The sequence below is a fragment of the Pundamilia nyererei genome, unplaced genomic scaffold (genome assembly GCF_000239375.1).
Source record: "Pundamilia nyererei isolate P.nyererei 1_Seehausen unplaced genomic scaffold, PunNye1.0 scaffold00313, whole genome shotgun sequence".
Classification (NCBI taxonomy): domain Eukaryota; kingdom Metazoa; phylum Chordata; class Actinopteri; order Cichliformes; family Cichlidae; genus Pundamilia; species Pundamilia nyererei.
Window position 1 is genome coordinate 424,600 of NW_005187714.1, and position 15,562 is coordinate 440,161.

The window sequence follows — 15,562 nt, forward strand, 5'->3', positions numbered from 1 at the left end:
TTTTGTTTAAGCATATTTTATTACACAATGATTTTACTCGTCTGACCTTGTTAATACACAGTAAAGCTAAACCGTTTGACGCCTGCTGAATTAAAATGAGTTTAACACCCTCTATCAGAGCGAAGAGCCCAAAATGCCTTTTTTATTTTCCTTTGTGGTACATTACATCTCACATTACTACTGGTTTTATTTCTAATATCATTTCTTGGAGTTAAGTCTTCACCTGTGAGTATGAAGGTGTGGAATTTAAGCCTGGGAAATCCAAAAAACATTAGATTAACAATAACAAAGAATTCATGTCCTTCAACACAGTCCTGACTAATGTTTCATTTAGAAATAAAAACTGAAACTGAAGGCAGACATGTTATACTGTCACTTTGACTTTTCTCATCAAAAATAGATTTAGAAACATCCAGCTTCTTCCACTGATCCACTTCAGTGTTGCACGGGGACTACAGCATATCCCAGCTGGCATAGGGGCCACTAAACAGACAACCATTCACATTCAAGTCACACCTACGGATAATTTTACAGTCTCCAATTGACGTAACCCCATCCATGTGTTTTGGGTCAACTCCACATAGAAAGGCCCTGCCTGGATGGTGGATTCAAACTGAGAACCATCTTGCTGGCAAGAAGGCGCTAACCACCATGCTACAAAATCAAACAACCCCCCCCCCTCTTCAACTTAACTCTCTTTTTTTCCTTCAGGGAGATCAGGGTCCAGCTGGGCCTCCAGGACCCAAAGGAGCTCCAGGTGTTGGAATAGCAGGACCAAAGGTAAGACACACAATAACAGACAAGATAATGATTGTGAATCGGTCTTCCTCTGAATCAGAGGGTTTACTGGCTGCTGGAGGTTAAGACATAATTCAGTCAATTCAGTTTAAAATAGTAACAGGGAAAACTCGGACTCTAAAGCAGCGATTGAGTCTGTAGTATGCTATGCTATATACTATTATAATAAGGTCCGTATTTTACATATAGTCTATCATTTGTTGTGCCACGTACCATTAACACTCACTGGCAAACCCAAGGTATACATGACAGAAAATAATGAGAAACAAATATCCTTTACGTATCTGAGTAATGTTTTCTAAAGATGCAGTGCTCTGGTGTTTCAAGAAATTGATACGAAAGAAACTCATATAAATGATACTAAATATTTACATCTTTTTTTGAATACCCAAATGACTATGTGACTATTACCTTCAGGGGGATCAGGGCCTCTCAGGTGAGCCAGGACTACCAGGTGAGCGAGGTGTTGGAGAACCAGGGCCCAAAGTAAGTCCTCTTTGCACTGCTGCACTACTCCTGCTGTTACTTCCTGTATTCAGAGTAATATTAAGAAAAACTGACCACAAATCCACATATAATACTTAATATGAATCTTTGGCCACACCTTTTGTGTTTTCAGGCGCATTGACACAAGTGTACAAGCACTTAGCTATGCAGCCTGTTTTTACAAACATCTGAAAGAATGGGGTCTTTCTAAAGAGCTCAACGAAAATTTGAGTGTGGTGATGTAATAGGGTGCCACCATAGCAGCAATTTCTTCTAGATATTCCTCAATTAACTTTAAGTGGTATTACTGCAAAGTTAGAGCAATATTTTATGAACTGGAAGATGCATTTTATTTCATTTGGACAACTGTAGGTTAGCCACCAATCCTGCTTCCAGCCTTCATGCTAACGCAAGCTAACTGCCTCCTAGCCATAGCTTCTTAATTAAAGACGACATAAAGCAGATATTCATCTTCTTAATGTAGCTGATTGTATTTGCATAGTTTCAACCCCTCTGGGACTCTTCTGGGTCATTTTCCTGTTTCAGGGTGACCCTGGAGCTGAGGGGTTATCAGGTATACCTGGTCAGCCAGGAGAAGATGGAATCCCAGGACCAAAGGTAATGAAGCCTGATGTCAGTCAGTATTCTGTTTGTTAAATGTACTTTAAATACATTTTACCAGTCTGTCTGTCCCCTGTGTCATTCACTGATCAGGGGGACCTTGGGTTACCGGGGCCCCGGGGAGCTGATGGGGCTCCTGGTAAAGGTGTCCCAGGAGAGAAGGTAACAGTGTGTCTGTGTTTCAGATCAGATCTCCATATTTTGTTCTAGAGGTTATAAGCACTTAGCCACAATCCAGAAGATTGTTTACAGGTTGTTTTGTGTTATTCTGACAGGGAGACAAAGGGGACCGGGGGTCCAGAGGCCAGCAAGGTGCAGTCGGTCCTGTGGGGCCAATGGGCCCAAAGGTATGTGTGTGTTTACCAGAAGCATTTTAGAAAAAAATGTCATAATAATTTTACACAGCAGTCAAAGTGATATCTGGAGACTGAGAGAAGCATTTCACTCCCACTGATGATGTTATTTGGAGTTGTTTTTGGATTACTGAGTGTACATCAAGTCAAAGTAATATTGTTGCTACATAAAATGTACATGGTTTAAATGTTGGTCCAAACTCAGAAAAAACAAAAACAGGCTTTAAGAAGCACCTTATTTCCAACATGGACCTACCTGCAAACCAGAAGGTTAATTAGTGAACTAGTAAATTCTTAAATGAACCCCCCCATGTACGAGGTATAGGTTGAATCTGGACGTGTTACCGGCCCATCCAGGGTGCAAGCAGTGAGGAAAGAGAGAAAATACAAAAATGTATTAAAAAATTTACAAAATTTGAAATTGTTCTGTTAAAGTGTATGACTGATACCACGGTATCCGTCAGGTTCTAAAAAAGGCCATGATTAGATATTATCATGCATTCAGGAAATTATTTTTAAATGGCTTTGTGTACCGTTATCTTTCTAATAAGTGCTTTCTCCTCCAGGGGCAACCAGGAATTATGGGGCTACCAGGTCCAGCTGGACTTACTGGCAGGGGTATAGCGGGGGCCAAGGTAAATCAAGGCTGCATAACTAAAGTTGGTGTGACTTTCAGTAATAGTAACAGCTTTACTTCTGGGTTTTGTCAGGGAGAACCAGGTCCACAAGGTCCACCCGGAGCTGTGGGAGACCCAGGAATTGGTTCACCTGGATCCAAGGTCAGTTCACTTCCGGTTTACTCTTCAGTTATCCTCCCCAGTAAAGTATGTGAGTACAATTAAGTTTTGGTTTGTAGGGTGACAGAGGGCCACAGGGCCCCCTTGGGCCACCTGGACTAAAAGGAGAAGGTTTCACTGGCCCCCCAGTGAGTATCAAACCAGATTACAGCCTCTTTTATCAGCACAAGACTCCAAGTAATCACACTCAGGTTTCAATGTCAATTGAAAAAAATATTCTTAGGGACTTCCCGGGCCTCCTGGCCTGATGGGAGAGACTGGACCAGATGGGATTGGTTTACCTGGAACAAAGGTAAGTAAAAATACTGGCTTTTTTAAAAATTATTATTATGGAGTAGTTCTCTTCACCTCTTAGGAACATTTAAATAGATAATTTAGATAATCAGATTTTGAAAAGGAATAAACAGTTCCCCTGTTTACTCTTCAAAGCACCTTGAGGCAACTGCTGTTGTGATTTGGTGCTATATAAATAAAGTTGAATTGAAGTCTTACCTTTTATCTGACCTATTATCCAAAAGCTTCTGCTTTCTTGTTTGATAAAAAATACAAATAACGACTTTTTCTGACTTTCCTTTTGTTGCTGTGATGATTTTGGTTTTAAACAGTTTTATTTGTGCAATTAATAATAGTTTTAATTATTGCATTTTTCCTTTTATTTTTGAAAATCTGTATGTTGTTTGCAAGAATGCAAGACTGCATGTCTGTCTGTATGCATGCACACTTAAATGAAGCATTTTGTAACTGTGCGTTCTAAAAACTGATGCACAAATAAAGCTATTATCATTATTGCAAGTATCAATAAATATTTAATAACTTACGTTCAGGGAGAAAGAGGCTTGCCTGGGCCTCCTGGACCTGCTGGGCCACCAGGAATCGGGTTACCTGGTCCAAAGGTAATCAGAAATGTAGAAAACAATGGATTTTGTTGTATTTTTGTTGTCTTAAGTAGATATAAAGTTTTCTTTTCCTGCAGGGTTCAGCTGGCCAAATTGGACCACCTGGTCCACAGGGGTTACCTGGAGAAGGGTTACAAGGACAAAAGGTACCATTGTCACCTGTCACTCACATTTATTCACTTGCAGCTGAATTATTGAATGTTTCTATAAGTACATTTTAAGTAATAATGAAGATAATAAAGATTCTGATTTAGGGAATTCATGTTTGCTACACTCTGGTAACACAGTGATAAAAGAATTGCTGTGTTTCCATTGAGTCTCGCAAACTAAATAATGAGTTTTCTAACAGGTTTGGTTGGATTTTAGCTAAGACATATGAACCTACATTCCCTCCTTTTATGCTGTGGTCATTAGCAGCAAGAGAAGCACACTGGAGTTGTTTTGAATGAAGATCTGATAGGGTCAGTAAGTTTTTCAGTGGATCTATGCAGTTCTTTAGAGACAGGTATGGAAACAATTGTTGCCATAAATTTAGATATCATTATCTCACTAACATTAACCATAAAGGTCTGAAAGGTCACACAGGGATGAGTGACAACATGAACTCTGCTGAATGTTTACAGGGCGAGTCTGGATTTCAGGGGATGCCCGGCCCCAGAGGTCCTCCAGGACAAGGTCTGCAGGGTGATAAGGTACTTTGATGTTCGCAATGTGGGAAGTGAGGAATTATTATGTAAACTAAAGTCAGCACTCAAATAAAGGTGAAAGATAATCTATGCACTGTCATCACCTCAAACATACAGAAGCAACAATAAATGCAAAAGATCATGTTGGGCAGAAAAATGCGATTCTGGCCGATATATGAATGATGGGACATAGTTTTCTATAACGGCTTTACTTTGTCATTTATACACTGAAAAAATTAGTGTTCTTTTCCTCCTGCAGGGGGACCGAGGGTTCAGAGGTGAGAAAGGAAATAAGGGAGACAGAGGGGAACCTGGAGAGCCGGGCATCATCGGACCTCTGGTACTGATATATTTTTGCCAGACATAATACTAACTTTTATTTCCTTCTCTGAAGAAAGTCTTGATGAATTAAGAAGTCATTCTGTAACTGTAGGTTAACAGAACAATTTAAGTCAGAAAATGCTATAGTGTTTTCCTAAATAATGACTTGTTTTAAATGACAGGGCAAAACAGGACAGAAGGGGGAACCTGGACTTACAGTAAGTATGAGTACACTTAAAATAGCTCTAAACCAATTAAATCTCAGATTATTTTTTCATTAGACGCTGGTACTACCCACATGAGCTAATGGTTTGCTGATAATCGTCTAGACAGCCAACTGTATAATCTTATATAGGGACACTATTTAAGGTTTTTTAGCCTGCGTGCTGTTGCTGCAGATCTGCAAACCACTTTGTAACCCACCTCCTGCCAGCTCATTTTATGCTGTATTTAACATATTGTCATGTCTGTTGTCATTGATGCATCGACTGTTTCTTCAGAAATTATTGAGTTTTTCTCCGCATGTGGAGATTTAAGTAACAGGTGGGTGTGGCTTCTGTGACTGAGTTGACAATTAAGGACATCTGCTCTTTCTCACATCATACATATCCAGGGTTTAGAAAAAAGGCATGAAACTCAGAGTTAAAAACCTGAGCTTGACACTCACAGATATGATTTGTTTGTGTTGCCATATTTAACATCAGCATCCACAACAGTAACAGTGCATGTTAGATGTTATGGAAATGTATAATAGGGTCCCTAACTTAACCGACAACATATGTTAAAAAGACAAATAAAAAAATGTGTTGAACCACCTCTAAAATATTGTACTCTCTTTCACAGAGGGATGAAATCATCAAAATAGTAAAATCCATCTGCAGTAAGTCACAAAATTAAGTTTGTGAATCTTAGTTTTCCTTAAATCAGTCACCGAGGATTAGTTTCCTCTTTAGTCATTAACCTTTATTTGCTCCTCTGGTCGTGTTTTTGCTCCATGTCATCAGGTTGTGCACTGACGTGCCGCCAGACACCCTTGGAGCTCGTCTTTGTGATCGACAGCTCAGAGAGCGTCGGCCCGGAAAACTTCAACGTGATCAAAGACTTTGTGAACGCCCTGATCGACCACACCTCGGTCAGCCGGGACATCACTCGTGTTGGCGTGGTCCTCTACAGCCACATAAACATGGTGGTGGTCAGCCTCAGACAGGAAGCCAGCCTCGATGAGGTCAAGTCTGCTGTGCATTCCATGACCTACCTGGGCGAGGGCACATTCACAGGCAGTGCCATCCAACAGGCCAACCAGGTGTTCAAGGCAGCCCGGCCAGGTGTGAGGAAGGTGTCGATCATCATCACCGACGGACAGGCCGATAAGAGGGACTCGGTCAGTCTGGAGAGCGCCGTGACAGAAGCCCAGAGAAGCAACATTGAGATGTTCGTGATCGGAGTGGTGAACAAAAGCGATCCACTGTACAAAGAGTTCAAGAAGGAGCTCAACTTCATGGCCACTGACCCCGACAGTGATCACTTGTACCTGATCGATGAATTCACAACACTTGCAGGTGACTGGCCTTGACACAGGCTTTATGATCTGATAGTTTTGTCTGACTGAAATGCAGCAAAAAATGCTAAGTAAAAAGCCTAGTATAATACAATAAAGTGGATTTAGAAAGAACCATTTTACTTTAACCAACTGAAAACCTGCAGCTGTGATCCTACTTGATTCTAACACAAGGAGAGCACAACCAACGCAGCAAACCAATAAACAAGGCAAACCAATTCCCGTAAGAAAAACTGCAATCAATTCAAAACCAAGCAAACTTAAAAAATATAAATAGTTTTCTTTCGTATTGGAGTTTGGATAAGTCATGCGTCTTATCCAGAGATTCATGAGTTTAATTTTCCACACAATACTAACATGTTTTTGGCATCTGAAACGTTGCTTGTTAAGCGAGACTGAACATTTATCATTATAAAGAAGTGAAGCGGGCACAGATGTCTCATTTTCCTGTTTTCTAGCATATCCTCAATCTGCACCTGAACATGAAAGTAAATATGATGAACCTGAAACTGGGGAACGTCTTGTATTTGTGTGCTTTGGTTCAGAAATACTCCCTCAGAAAAACTGCTGTGTTGTTAAATGCAGAGTAGAACTGTCCATTTGTCTTCTGGTGTTTGCAGCTCTGGAGAAAAAACTTTTGAGTCATATCTGTGAAAACGGAGAGAGACACTTGTTCAGCTCCATCCCGAGCTCGGGGCTTCCTCCAGGAATCCCAGAGATCTCCAGCAACGCTCGAGAACCACCATACAGGACAGACACGGACACTCCCACTTTCACAGGAGACTTCAGGAGAGTCCAGAAAATGGTGAAAACGTGCTGGTTTTTTAAACTTTGTTCTGTGCGCTCAGACTCTGTTGCAATATCGAAAGGACACTAAAATCATCTTCACAGTTTGGTGACTTTTTCTCTAGCGCCAACAGCAGGTCAGATTTTTCTTTATTCAGGTGAAATATCAAAACATTTACCAATTCAAAAACTCAGCAAATGTTGCCATTTGTCTAAATATGCCAACATGCTCAAGCTGAAAGCACCACAGTGCTTAAAACATTCCTCTTGGGGTCATCAACGAGTTACGAATAACTGCCTAAAGACCCCAAAATATTTTCTTCTAATATTTAATATTATTATTAATATTTATATCAAAATTAAAAAAGCAAAACAAAATGTGGACCACATTCTTAAATAACTCAAATGGCTGGTGATTGTTTCCCTCAAAGTTAAAGACTCTTAGTAAAATGTATGTAAATCCCTGAGCTCTTGTGTAAATCTGTTGTCTTCAGCTGCTCTGAAGCTCTGCACCACTTCCCACAGATTTCACTCAGTGACTATGACTAGCTCAGGTGTCGCCTGGTGACCTCTGTACCTCTCTACAGTAAGATAAACTAAACATTAAATATTTTTCTGTGCCTGTTTCAGCCCGGCCCTCCTGGTTCACACCCTGACGGTGAGTCCACCTCTAGAAAGAGGCCGACGATGAACAGTAGGACCACCTTAGAAACTCAGAGGCTTCCGTTCTTCGACAGGGAGCCCTTCAGGCCGGTAACAGAGTTCCTCCCACAGTTTGATGTGAACAACCCCACACACGATGTGGTGATGACCGGAGCCATCGGGCCAGCTGGTCCTACTCTGAAGACTCCGCTTGAAGAGAAGATACCACCGGTACCAACTCCGCCCCTGCTGTCCTCTGACAACTTCCTATCAGGTAACTGCTGACAGTCTGCAGCAGAGACTGTAAGATGGAGAAATAAAGGTGTCCCCTAAAATGATAGATAAAGCCTCTTCTGTGCATCTAAGTAGTAGCTAATGTATTTTTACAAATTCTAATCATTTTTATCCTAAAGTCAGCCTACATGTAAGGTTTGTTCCTGTTTTGATGAGAAGACAGATGTCTTTTGAGTTCAGTCTATGACTTTATCTGATGCACTATTTCTGAGTTGGGAGATCTGACTTCCTGGAATCTCATCATCACTTCAAGGTTTCCTGGAACCAGTAAATCTCCTGGATCTGTTGGCAAGAAATCAAATAAGCGTTACTCATGTTAATCCAACAAACAAGCTTTCAGACATACAGTGAATATACAGTGGCTTGCAAAAGTATTCGGCCCCCTTGAACTTTTCCACATTTTGTCACATTACAGCCACAAACATGAATCAATTTTATTGGAATTCCACGTGAAAGACCAACACAAAGTGGTGCACACGTGAGAAGTGGAACGAAAATCATACATGATTCCAAACATTTTTAACAAATAAATAACTGAAAAGTGGGGTGTGCGTAATTATTCAGCCCCCTTTGGTCTGAGTGCAGTCAGTTGCCCATAGACGTTGCCTGATGAGTGCTAATGACTAAATAGAGTGCACCTGTGTGTAATCTAATGTCAGTACAAATACAGCTGCTCTGAGACAGCCTCAGAGGTTGTCTAAGAGAATATTGGGAGCAACAACACCATGAAGTCCAAAGAACACACCAGACAGGTCAGGGATAAAGTTATTGAGACATTTAAAGCAGGCTTAGGCTACAAAAAGATTTCCCAAGCCTTGAACATCCCACGGAGCACTGTTCAAGCGATCATTCAGAAATGGAAGGAGTATGGAACTGGACGAGCTGCAGAGATCTACAGCTCAGGTGGGGGAATCTGTCCATTGGACAACTATTAGTTGTGCACTGCACAAAGTTGGCCTTTATGGAAGAGTGGCAAGAAGAAAGCCATTGTTAACAGAAAACCATAAGAAGTCCCGTTTGCAGTTTGCCACAAGCCATGTGGGGGACACAGCAAACATGTGGAAGAAGGTGCTCTGGTCAGATGAGACCAAAATGGAACTTTTTGGCCAAAATGCAAAATGCTATGTGTGGAGGAAAACTAACACTGCACATCACTCTGAACACACCATCCCCACTGTCAAATATGGTGGTGGCAGCATCATGCTCTGGGGGTGCTTCTCTTCAGCAGGGACAGGGAAGCTGGTCAGAGTTGATGGGAAGATGGATGGAGCCAAATACAGGACAACCTTGGAAAAGACTTGAGACTGGGGGCGGAGGTTCACCTTCCAGCAGGACAACGACCCTAAACATAAAGCCAGGGCAACAATGGAATGGTTTAAAACAAAACATATCCATGTGTTAGAATGGCCCAGTCAAAGTCCAGATCTAAATCCAATCGAGAATCTGTGGCAAGATCTGAAAACTGCTGTTCACAAACACTGTCCATCTAATCTGACTGAGCTGGAGCTGTTTTGCAAAGAAGAATGGGCAAAGTAGAGACAGACCCTAAAAGATTGGCAGCAAAAGGTGGTTCTACAAGGTATCGACTCAGGGGGCTGAATAATTACGCACGCCCCACTTTTCAGATATTTATTTGTAAAAAATGTTTGGAATCATGTATGATTTTCGTTCCACTTCTCACGTGTACACCACTTTGTGTTGGTCCTTCACGTGAATTCCAATAACATTGATTCATGTTTGTGGCTGTAAGGTGACAAAATGTGGAAACGTTCAAGGGGGCCGAATACTTTTGCAAGCCACTGTAAAGGCTGGACATGGCCACAGTGACTTCACCCATTGGTTAATGAGATTGTAAATCTTTGAGCTGAGTATTTTTGCTCTTGACCTCTTGGTAATCGTTATCAGAGATCAAAAGCAAATGCTTACTGGAACTGAAGAACTGGTTAATTACAAGTACGGCCCACGCTAAAGCATGCCCCGCTTTGTCATCATTTCTAACTATTACAGGGATTTAATTTAAAATGCTAATTATTTACAAAAATTAGCATCATTTTAATCCAATTGGAATTTACTGGGTAAACAATTAGAGCGAGGCCTTAAGTCATCAGGAGCTTGCAGATCAAGGGAAGCAAAAATGAGGGTTTTTTTTTCTCTATCTAAAAGAGCCGCCCCCTGCTGGAGAATATCCATCAGTGGCTCTGAGCAAGAACTGTCCCACAATTTCAACATGCATTTGAAACTATAGGATTCATATCTTATTTTTCAAAGACATTTCTGTACAAACGCTGTAAACACCTGCATTCTTACTGCTCTGATGCTTCAGAGCAGTAAAATTAAGCTTTTAAATTGCTTTAAAAAGGTTGCTGTTTCAAACAGCTGTCACTTAAAAAAATGTGATAATATAGGGATAGGTATCACTCAGTCAACTGGATGATTTAGGCAGCAAAACTTGACTGGAATCAACCCTAAATACCACTTTCAAACAGAACACTGAAGGATTCTCTCATAATCATGATCTCATGAATCTTGTAAGAATTGAACTGCCTTGTAGGGCCAAAAATATTGATCAGTGTTGTCCAGCAGCTTTTATTTGGATTGGTGTAAACCTTGCTACAAACATTGATGGTCATCAGAGGATCAAAGCAATCCTCTAATGTAATTCCTCTGTCTACACCATGAAAGTCACATTGTTGATCTATTAGAAACTGTTAGGTCCCACATTTTGATTCTAGTGCCATTTTCAGTTTCTCTCCCAGATGTCCTTAGTTCTGCAGAGTGCTTAATATATTACAATACAGGAAACTTTAAACCATGTTTCAATGCTTTATTTTGCCCCTCTGTTCTTGTCCCATTAAACAAAAAAAGAAAACATATTTACCAGTAACTGAACACAGCAAAAGAATAAGAGTCCCCACAGGGCTGCTAGCACAGGTGTCGTCTCTGATAACACTGTTTTTTGTGGTCTCTAGCCGAGCGCTGCACCCAGACCCTGGATCCAGGGCCGTGTCGGGAATATGTGGTGAAGTGGTACTACGATCCCACGGCGAATTCCTGTGCTCAGTTCTGGTTTGGAGGCTGCTTAGGGAATGACAACAAGTTTGATACTGAGAAGAGCTGCAAAGAAGCCTGTGTCAAGGCCTGACATGCACATGCCTGCAGTCACACACACACATGAAATGCTTAGAAAAGATTTTGATTCAAATTGATGTGAGATTTACCAGAAAGTTCACTTCAGTAAGTGAGTACTCTTGTAGTTACTTTGACACGGATAGATAAGCAGCTAATGTTAGAAAGCATCATTAAATCAAACTGAGTTTTAGGTTTTAAATGTAGTGGACTACTTATTTGTGGTATTTGTCTTAAAACAAAGAAAAAGAGGAAACAATTTTTATGTCACTTCAGAGCTCCTCTGTTAAAATACCACTAACTTCTTTAAGAACAAGAAAATGTAACTTTTTTATAATGCAATGTTTTTAATGATACTTTATGTGTATGTTTATTTTTAATACTTATAATGTCATTAAAAGATCAAAATAAAAGTGTACCTTTTAATCATGAGCATCCAAGTTTCATCCAAGGCTCTTAGTTTAAGGTTTGTGCTGAATAGACATGATTTTTTTTTTTCCCCTCTCCAAATACACACAAAAACAAACAAATAATACTTCTAAAAATGCTTGGTGTATTTTTAGATTAAATATTTAGTTTTAGATGTTAAACAAAGAGACTTAAGTGCTGGGGAACTGGAACCTTTCTTAAAATCAGCCCATTTTCATGGGATCAAACATAACTGACGACACAGGTGTGGGTATACTTCATAAATTAAACTCATCTCTGGGCGATTCTTTGTTTGAAATTTCCACTTGTAAGCTGAAGCCATGAATGCACAAGTAGTAAAGTAATCATAATGAAATAATGCAAGTGATAAATTAAAGCGAGGAGTGGCCAAAGCAGCATGTGTGTCAGACTTCCTTCATGAAGTTTTAAAAATAATAAATTTTAATAAAATCTAATTACTCTTGAGTCTTTTGTGACATTTGTTTAATTTTAAATCTATTGTGTGTAACATAGAGAACCAAGTATATTAAAACCGTTTTACCTTCCAAACATTTGACCGTACCCACCCGTTAAAGAGGGAATCATTAAGCTCTGAGCTGCAGCAGCTAATTACTCTGCCGACAATTTCCCCAGATCTTGCTAAACAAGATCCAAAACAAAAATAACAAAAACACCGACAAGAAGCAGATGTTCTGTTGCTGAAGTTGAGGATTCACCTCCCATAAGAAGCACAATTGGAAGATGACTCAGCGCGAGACACTTGCTTCAAGCCAAAGTTTCAAATTGGACATGATTACATGTAATTATGGAGAAGAGGCTGCTCTCAGAACAATGCATCTTCAGCTTGAGACAGAAAAAAAAAAAAAAAAAAATCATATGGAGTGCCCATTTAGCTGTAAGGCGTCTTCTTGTTGACTTTGGGGTAACGTCTCCAGAGAAATGTAAATGGCTGGTTTTGCTGGGCGAGGGTGGCAGGTATTATTTTGCATCACTGCTGCCGTCAGAACCGTATTGTGCTAAAGTTAATTAAATGGGAGAAAAAGCAAAGGAATCGGTGAACAAAAGCGGTGGAAAAAATTTTTAAAAAACATTTTAATCGTTACACTGACTGTACATTCATTCAGATCGAAATTCACAGGAGAGTTTTTAAAAAGAGCGGGATCACTTGTAGAAGACGAGGGAAGAAGTCATGATGATGTATCCTGGCTGCTGCGCTGGGTTTGGATCCCGTCCGTTGAACAAGCCAAAGTAGACGACAGTGTTGGATTCAGACCTGCTCATGTTGAGCTGTCGGGACAGGAAGAGAGCCGCACAGTGTTAATAAAACCCGTCTAATGAAATGACGTGAGGTTCAGTCTCAGAGACTAGTCAGGATTTACTCGATTAGATCAGGAGTCTTTGGGGTCAATAACTCACTCGAGAATAATAAAGTGCTCCTTTATTCTAATGGGTACAACTTCAAATCAAGTTCTTCTCCTCAGCATGACTTCAATTTGAGGTTCTTATAAAACTACTGAAGAAGAGAAGCCCTTAGAGAAAGCACTGTGTAAGTGTGTAAGCGACGCAGTGATGAATTCCCACTGGCAGATTTCACATCGTGTCCTTCTTACAGCAAACTGATTGTACTTTTACTTTTTTCCTACTCTTGAGTCTGTTTGATGTCATAAAGGGGATATCCCTTATATGTTCATGGGCCCCACCCATCTGGATTCAATTCTTCTGTCAACACGTGGAAGCCAATCAGAAGACAGTCAGCTAAAAGGAATGGAGACGAGAGCTAGAACGATTTCAGACAGAGGGACTGCATCAAGGCCAAGAATAAGACAAGGATTATTTTGAACTGTCAGTCATGCAAAGCTTCTCTATCAGAGGCCAGTAATGTCAACATTGAGCTGGAAATGAGCATAACACAATATTCAGCCTAGTGCAGCTGTGCATCCGTTTTGAAGACTCTCCAGCTTTTAGACAGTTTTGATTTCTCTTTGTTATTGTGGACAACACTAGAAAGCTCACGCAAAAGCGTGTAAGATCCATTATTGCCACATCTGTCCTTAAGAAACATGAAATTCTCAAACTTTTTTTAAGGCAACAGTTCTGTTGTGTTAAAAAGCTATAAAGCATGGCTCGATTGCCAGTAGTCTGCTTACTGTGGCTGAATAACATTTTAGGACGGTTTTGTTGTGGGTTTCATATTAAGAGGAGCTTTAAGTCTGGCATTTCATAAATATTTAAGGGATGAAATGAGAAACTTGGTGGAGAAGAACCAACCTGTTTGGTGACGTCAACCCTCCACGGATTCACCTGTAGTCCATCACACCAGCCTCCACGGCCGTACAGCCATGTGCCGTGTTCGTTCGGTACAGCGCCCTCTTTGACGCGCATTGCACAGCCCAGAGCCGTTCCTAATGGTCCCAACACGACATTAAAAGCGTTTGTTTTCCAATTTGCACCGACCAGTTTATTTTTAAGGCTTTAACAAGCACCTTGATAAACAATCCTCAGGTACATTTGTAGGTTAGTTCATCAGCAGAATATTTTTTAAAATTAAAAAGAAATGTAAAGTTTGAGGATTTCAAATTCATTTTTGTGGATAGAGTATCGATCTAGTATTTTTAAATTTGGATGGCAGGACAAAATTAAACTTGTCCTGAGGACTCAGACCACTGACAACTATAACATCTAAAATCTTTAGCAGTCATGCAGAAAGCATCTTTTCCTCACCTGCAGAATCAAATACGTGGGTGTTGTTATAAGCAGCGTTGATCACGAAATGGTGGGAGGTGACACAAAATTCTCCGCAGCCGTTCTCGTCGCTGCCGTGTCCTGTGATGACAGCGTACAGCTCCACCTGAAAACAGACATGCAGCCAATGTGATCCTCCACAGACAGCTGTAAACAACTAGCAAAGACTGTATGTAAAAGATGGACGTAGCCATCGTGACTTCAACCTTAAGGACTCTGAAGATATATTACATTGAAGCCTTGAGCTGCGTTTTCACCATCGACTTCATGGCGTTTTTCTTGAATAACTGTTTAGCTCATAAATTAAGTTAGCAGTAGGGTTATTTTCTCCATAAACTTCTATCCAGCCTGACCCCTGGTGGCCATTGCAAAGAATGCAGCTGGAAGTTACGTCCATCTTTTAGAAACAGGCTTTGACATTTTGTGGTTAACATCATATCCGATACCTTTTTGGTGGACGCTGGGACAGTGAATTTGATTGGCTGGTACCTCTTGTTGTAATTTTTGTCAAAGGTTCCTCCATCGTACAGTGACATCACTTTAAAGGGATGAAAGCTCTCCACAGAGTTTCCTGTGACAGAGAAAAAAACCAAACCAAAAAAAATCTGACGCAACATCTTCCTCTAGATTTACAAATTATGGAGCTTTAATAATCCTGATTTTTTATGCGTTTAATTGATTATTAATGATATATTTTGAATATGCTTTAGCATCCAAGCGGTTTAAACATACATTTTAAGATCATATCCTGGTTTGTTTGCATGAGAAAGATTTGCTCAGTAGTGCAAATTTGTGCTCAGCACACACACTCATGACATGTTTGTAAAATGTAACAAGCTTCCTGCTGCAGTTTGATTGCATCATCTGTGTTATCCACCTGTCTGATTGGTGCCACTGAACCTCAGATTGAGGGAAACAATCCAAGGCATCGCCCAAGGCACCGTCTTCATAGTGAAGGTGCATTTATTGCTGTCCAGCAGGGGGATCAGAGGGGACACATCCGTCAGCCAGCGCCCGATACCTCTGG

General features: G+C 40.5%; 2 protein-coding genes across 3 annotated transcripts in view; one reads left to right on the forward strand and one right to left on the reverse strand.

Annotated features, from left to right (window-relative positions):
• Nucleotides 1-11,698, forward strand: part of col28a1b (collagen, type XXVIII, alpha 1b) — a 23,402-nt gene extending 11,704 nt beyond the window's left edge. For both annotated transcript variants that reach the window (XM_005751483.1, XM_013915502.1), the window contains exons 17-35: nucleotides 712-780; nucleotides 1,216-1,284; nucleotides 1,831-1,902; nucleotides 1,999-2,067; nucleotides 2,181-2,252; nucleotides 2,825-2,893; nucleotides 2,969-3,037; nucleotides 3,115-3,183; nucleotides 3,279-3,347; nucleotides 3,880-3,948; nucleotides 4,029-4,097; nucleotides 4,575-4,643; nucleotides 4,897-4,977; nucleotides 5,141-5,176; nucleotides 5,802-5,838; nucleotides 5,963-6,517; nucleotides 7,137-7,321; nucleotides 7,933-8,218; nucleotides 11,208-11,698. In XM_005751483.1, coding sequence (XP_005751540.1) covers nucleotides 712-780; nucleotides 1,216-1,284; nucleotides 1,831-1,902; nucleotides 1,999-2,067; nucleotides 2,181-2,252; nucleotides 2,825-2,893; nucleotides 2,969-3,037; nucleotides 3,115-3,183; nucleotides 3,279-3,347; nucleotides 3,880-3,948; nucleotides 4,029-4,097; nucleotides 4,575-4,643; nucleotides 4,897-4,977; nucleotides 5,141-5,176; nucleotides 5,802-5,838; nucleotides 5,963-6,517; nucleotides 7,137-7,321; nucleotides 7,933-8,218; nucleotides 11,208-11,380 — 2,187 coding nt within the window. In that variant the 3' untranslated portion in view covers nucleotides 11,381-11,698. The remainder of the gene's footprint in view (nucleotides 1-711; nucleotides 781-1,215; nucleotides 1,285-1,830; nucleotides 1,903-1,998; nucleotides 2,068-2,180; nucleotides 2,253-2,824; nucleotides 2,894-2,968; nucleotides 3,038-3,114; nucleotides 3,184-3,278; nucleotides 3,348-3,879; nucleotides 3,949-4,028; nucleotides 4,098-4,574; nucleotides 4,644-4,896; nucleotides 4,978-5,140; nucleotides 5,177-5,801; nucleotides 5,839-5,962; nucleotides 6,518-7,136; nucleotides 7,322-7,932; nucleotides 8,219-11,207) is intronic.
• A 1,169-nt stretch (nucleotides 11,699-12,867) lies between these two features.
• The window catches only part of LOC102206249 (uncharacterized), an 11,467-nt gene continuing 8,772 nt past the window's right edge, over nucleotides 12,868-15,562 (reverse strand). Inside the window, exons 7-11 of the mRNA XM_005751490.1 lie at nucleotides 15,413-15,556; nucleotides 14,982-15,106; nucleotides 14,515-14,641; nucleotides 14,062-14,195; nucleotides 12,868-13,080 (exon numbers count right to left, since the gene is read on the reverse strand). Of these exons, the coding sequence (XP_005751547.1) occupies nucleotides 12,955-13,080; nucleotides 14,062-14,195; nucleotides 14,515-14,641; nucleotides 14,982-15,106; nucleotides 15,413-15,556 (656 nt within the window). The 3' untranslated portion in view covers nucleotides 12,868-12,954. The remainder of the gene's footprint in view (nucleotides 13,081-14,061; nucleotides 14,196-14,514; nucleotides 14,642-14,981; nucleotides 15,107-15,412; nucleotides 15,557-15,562) is intronic.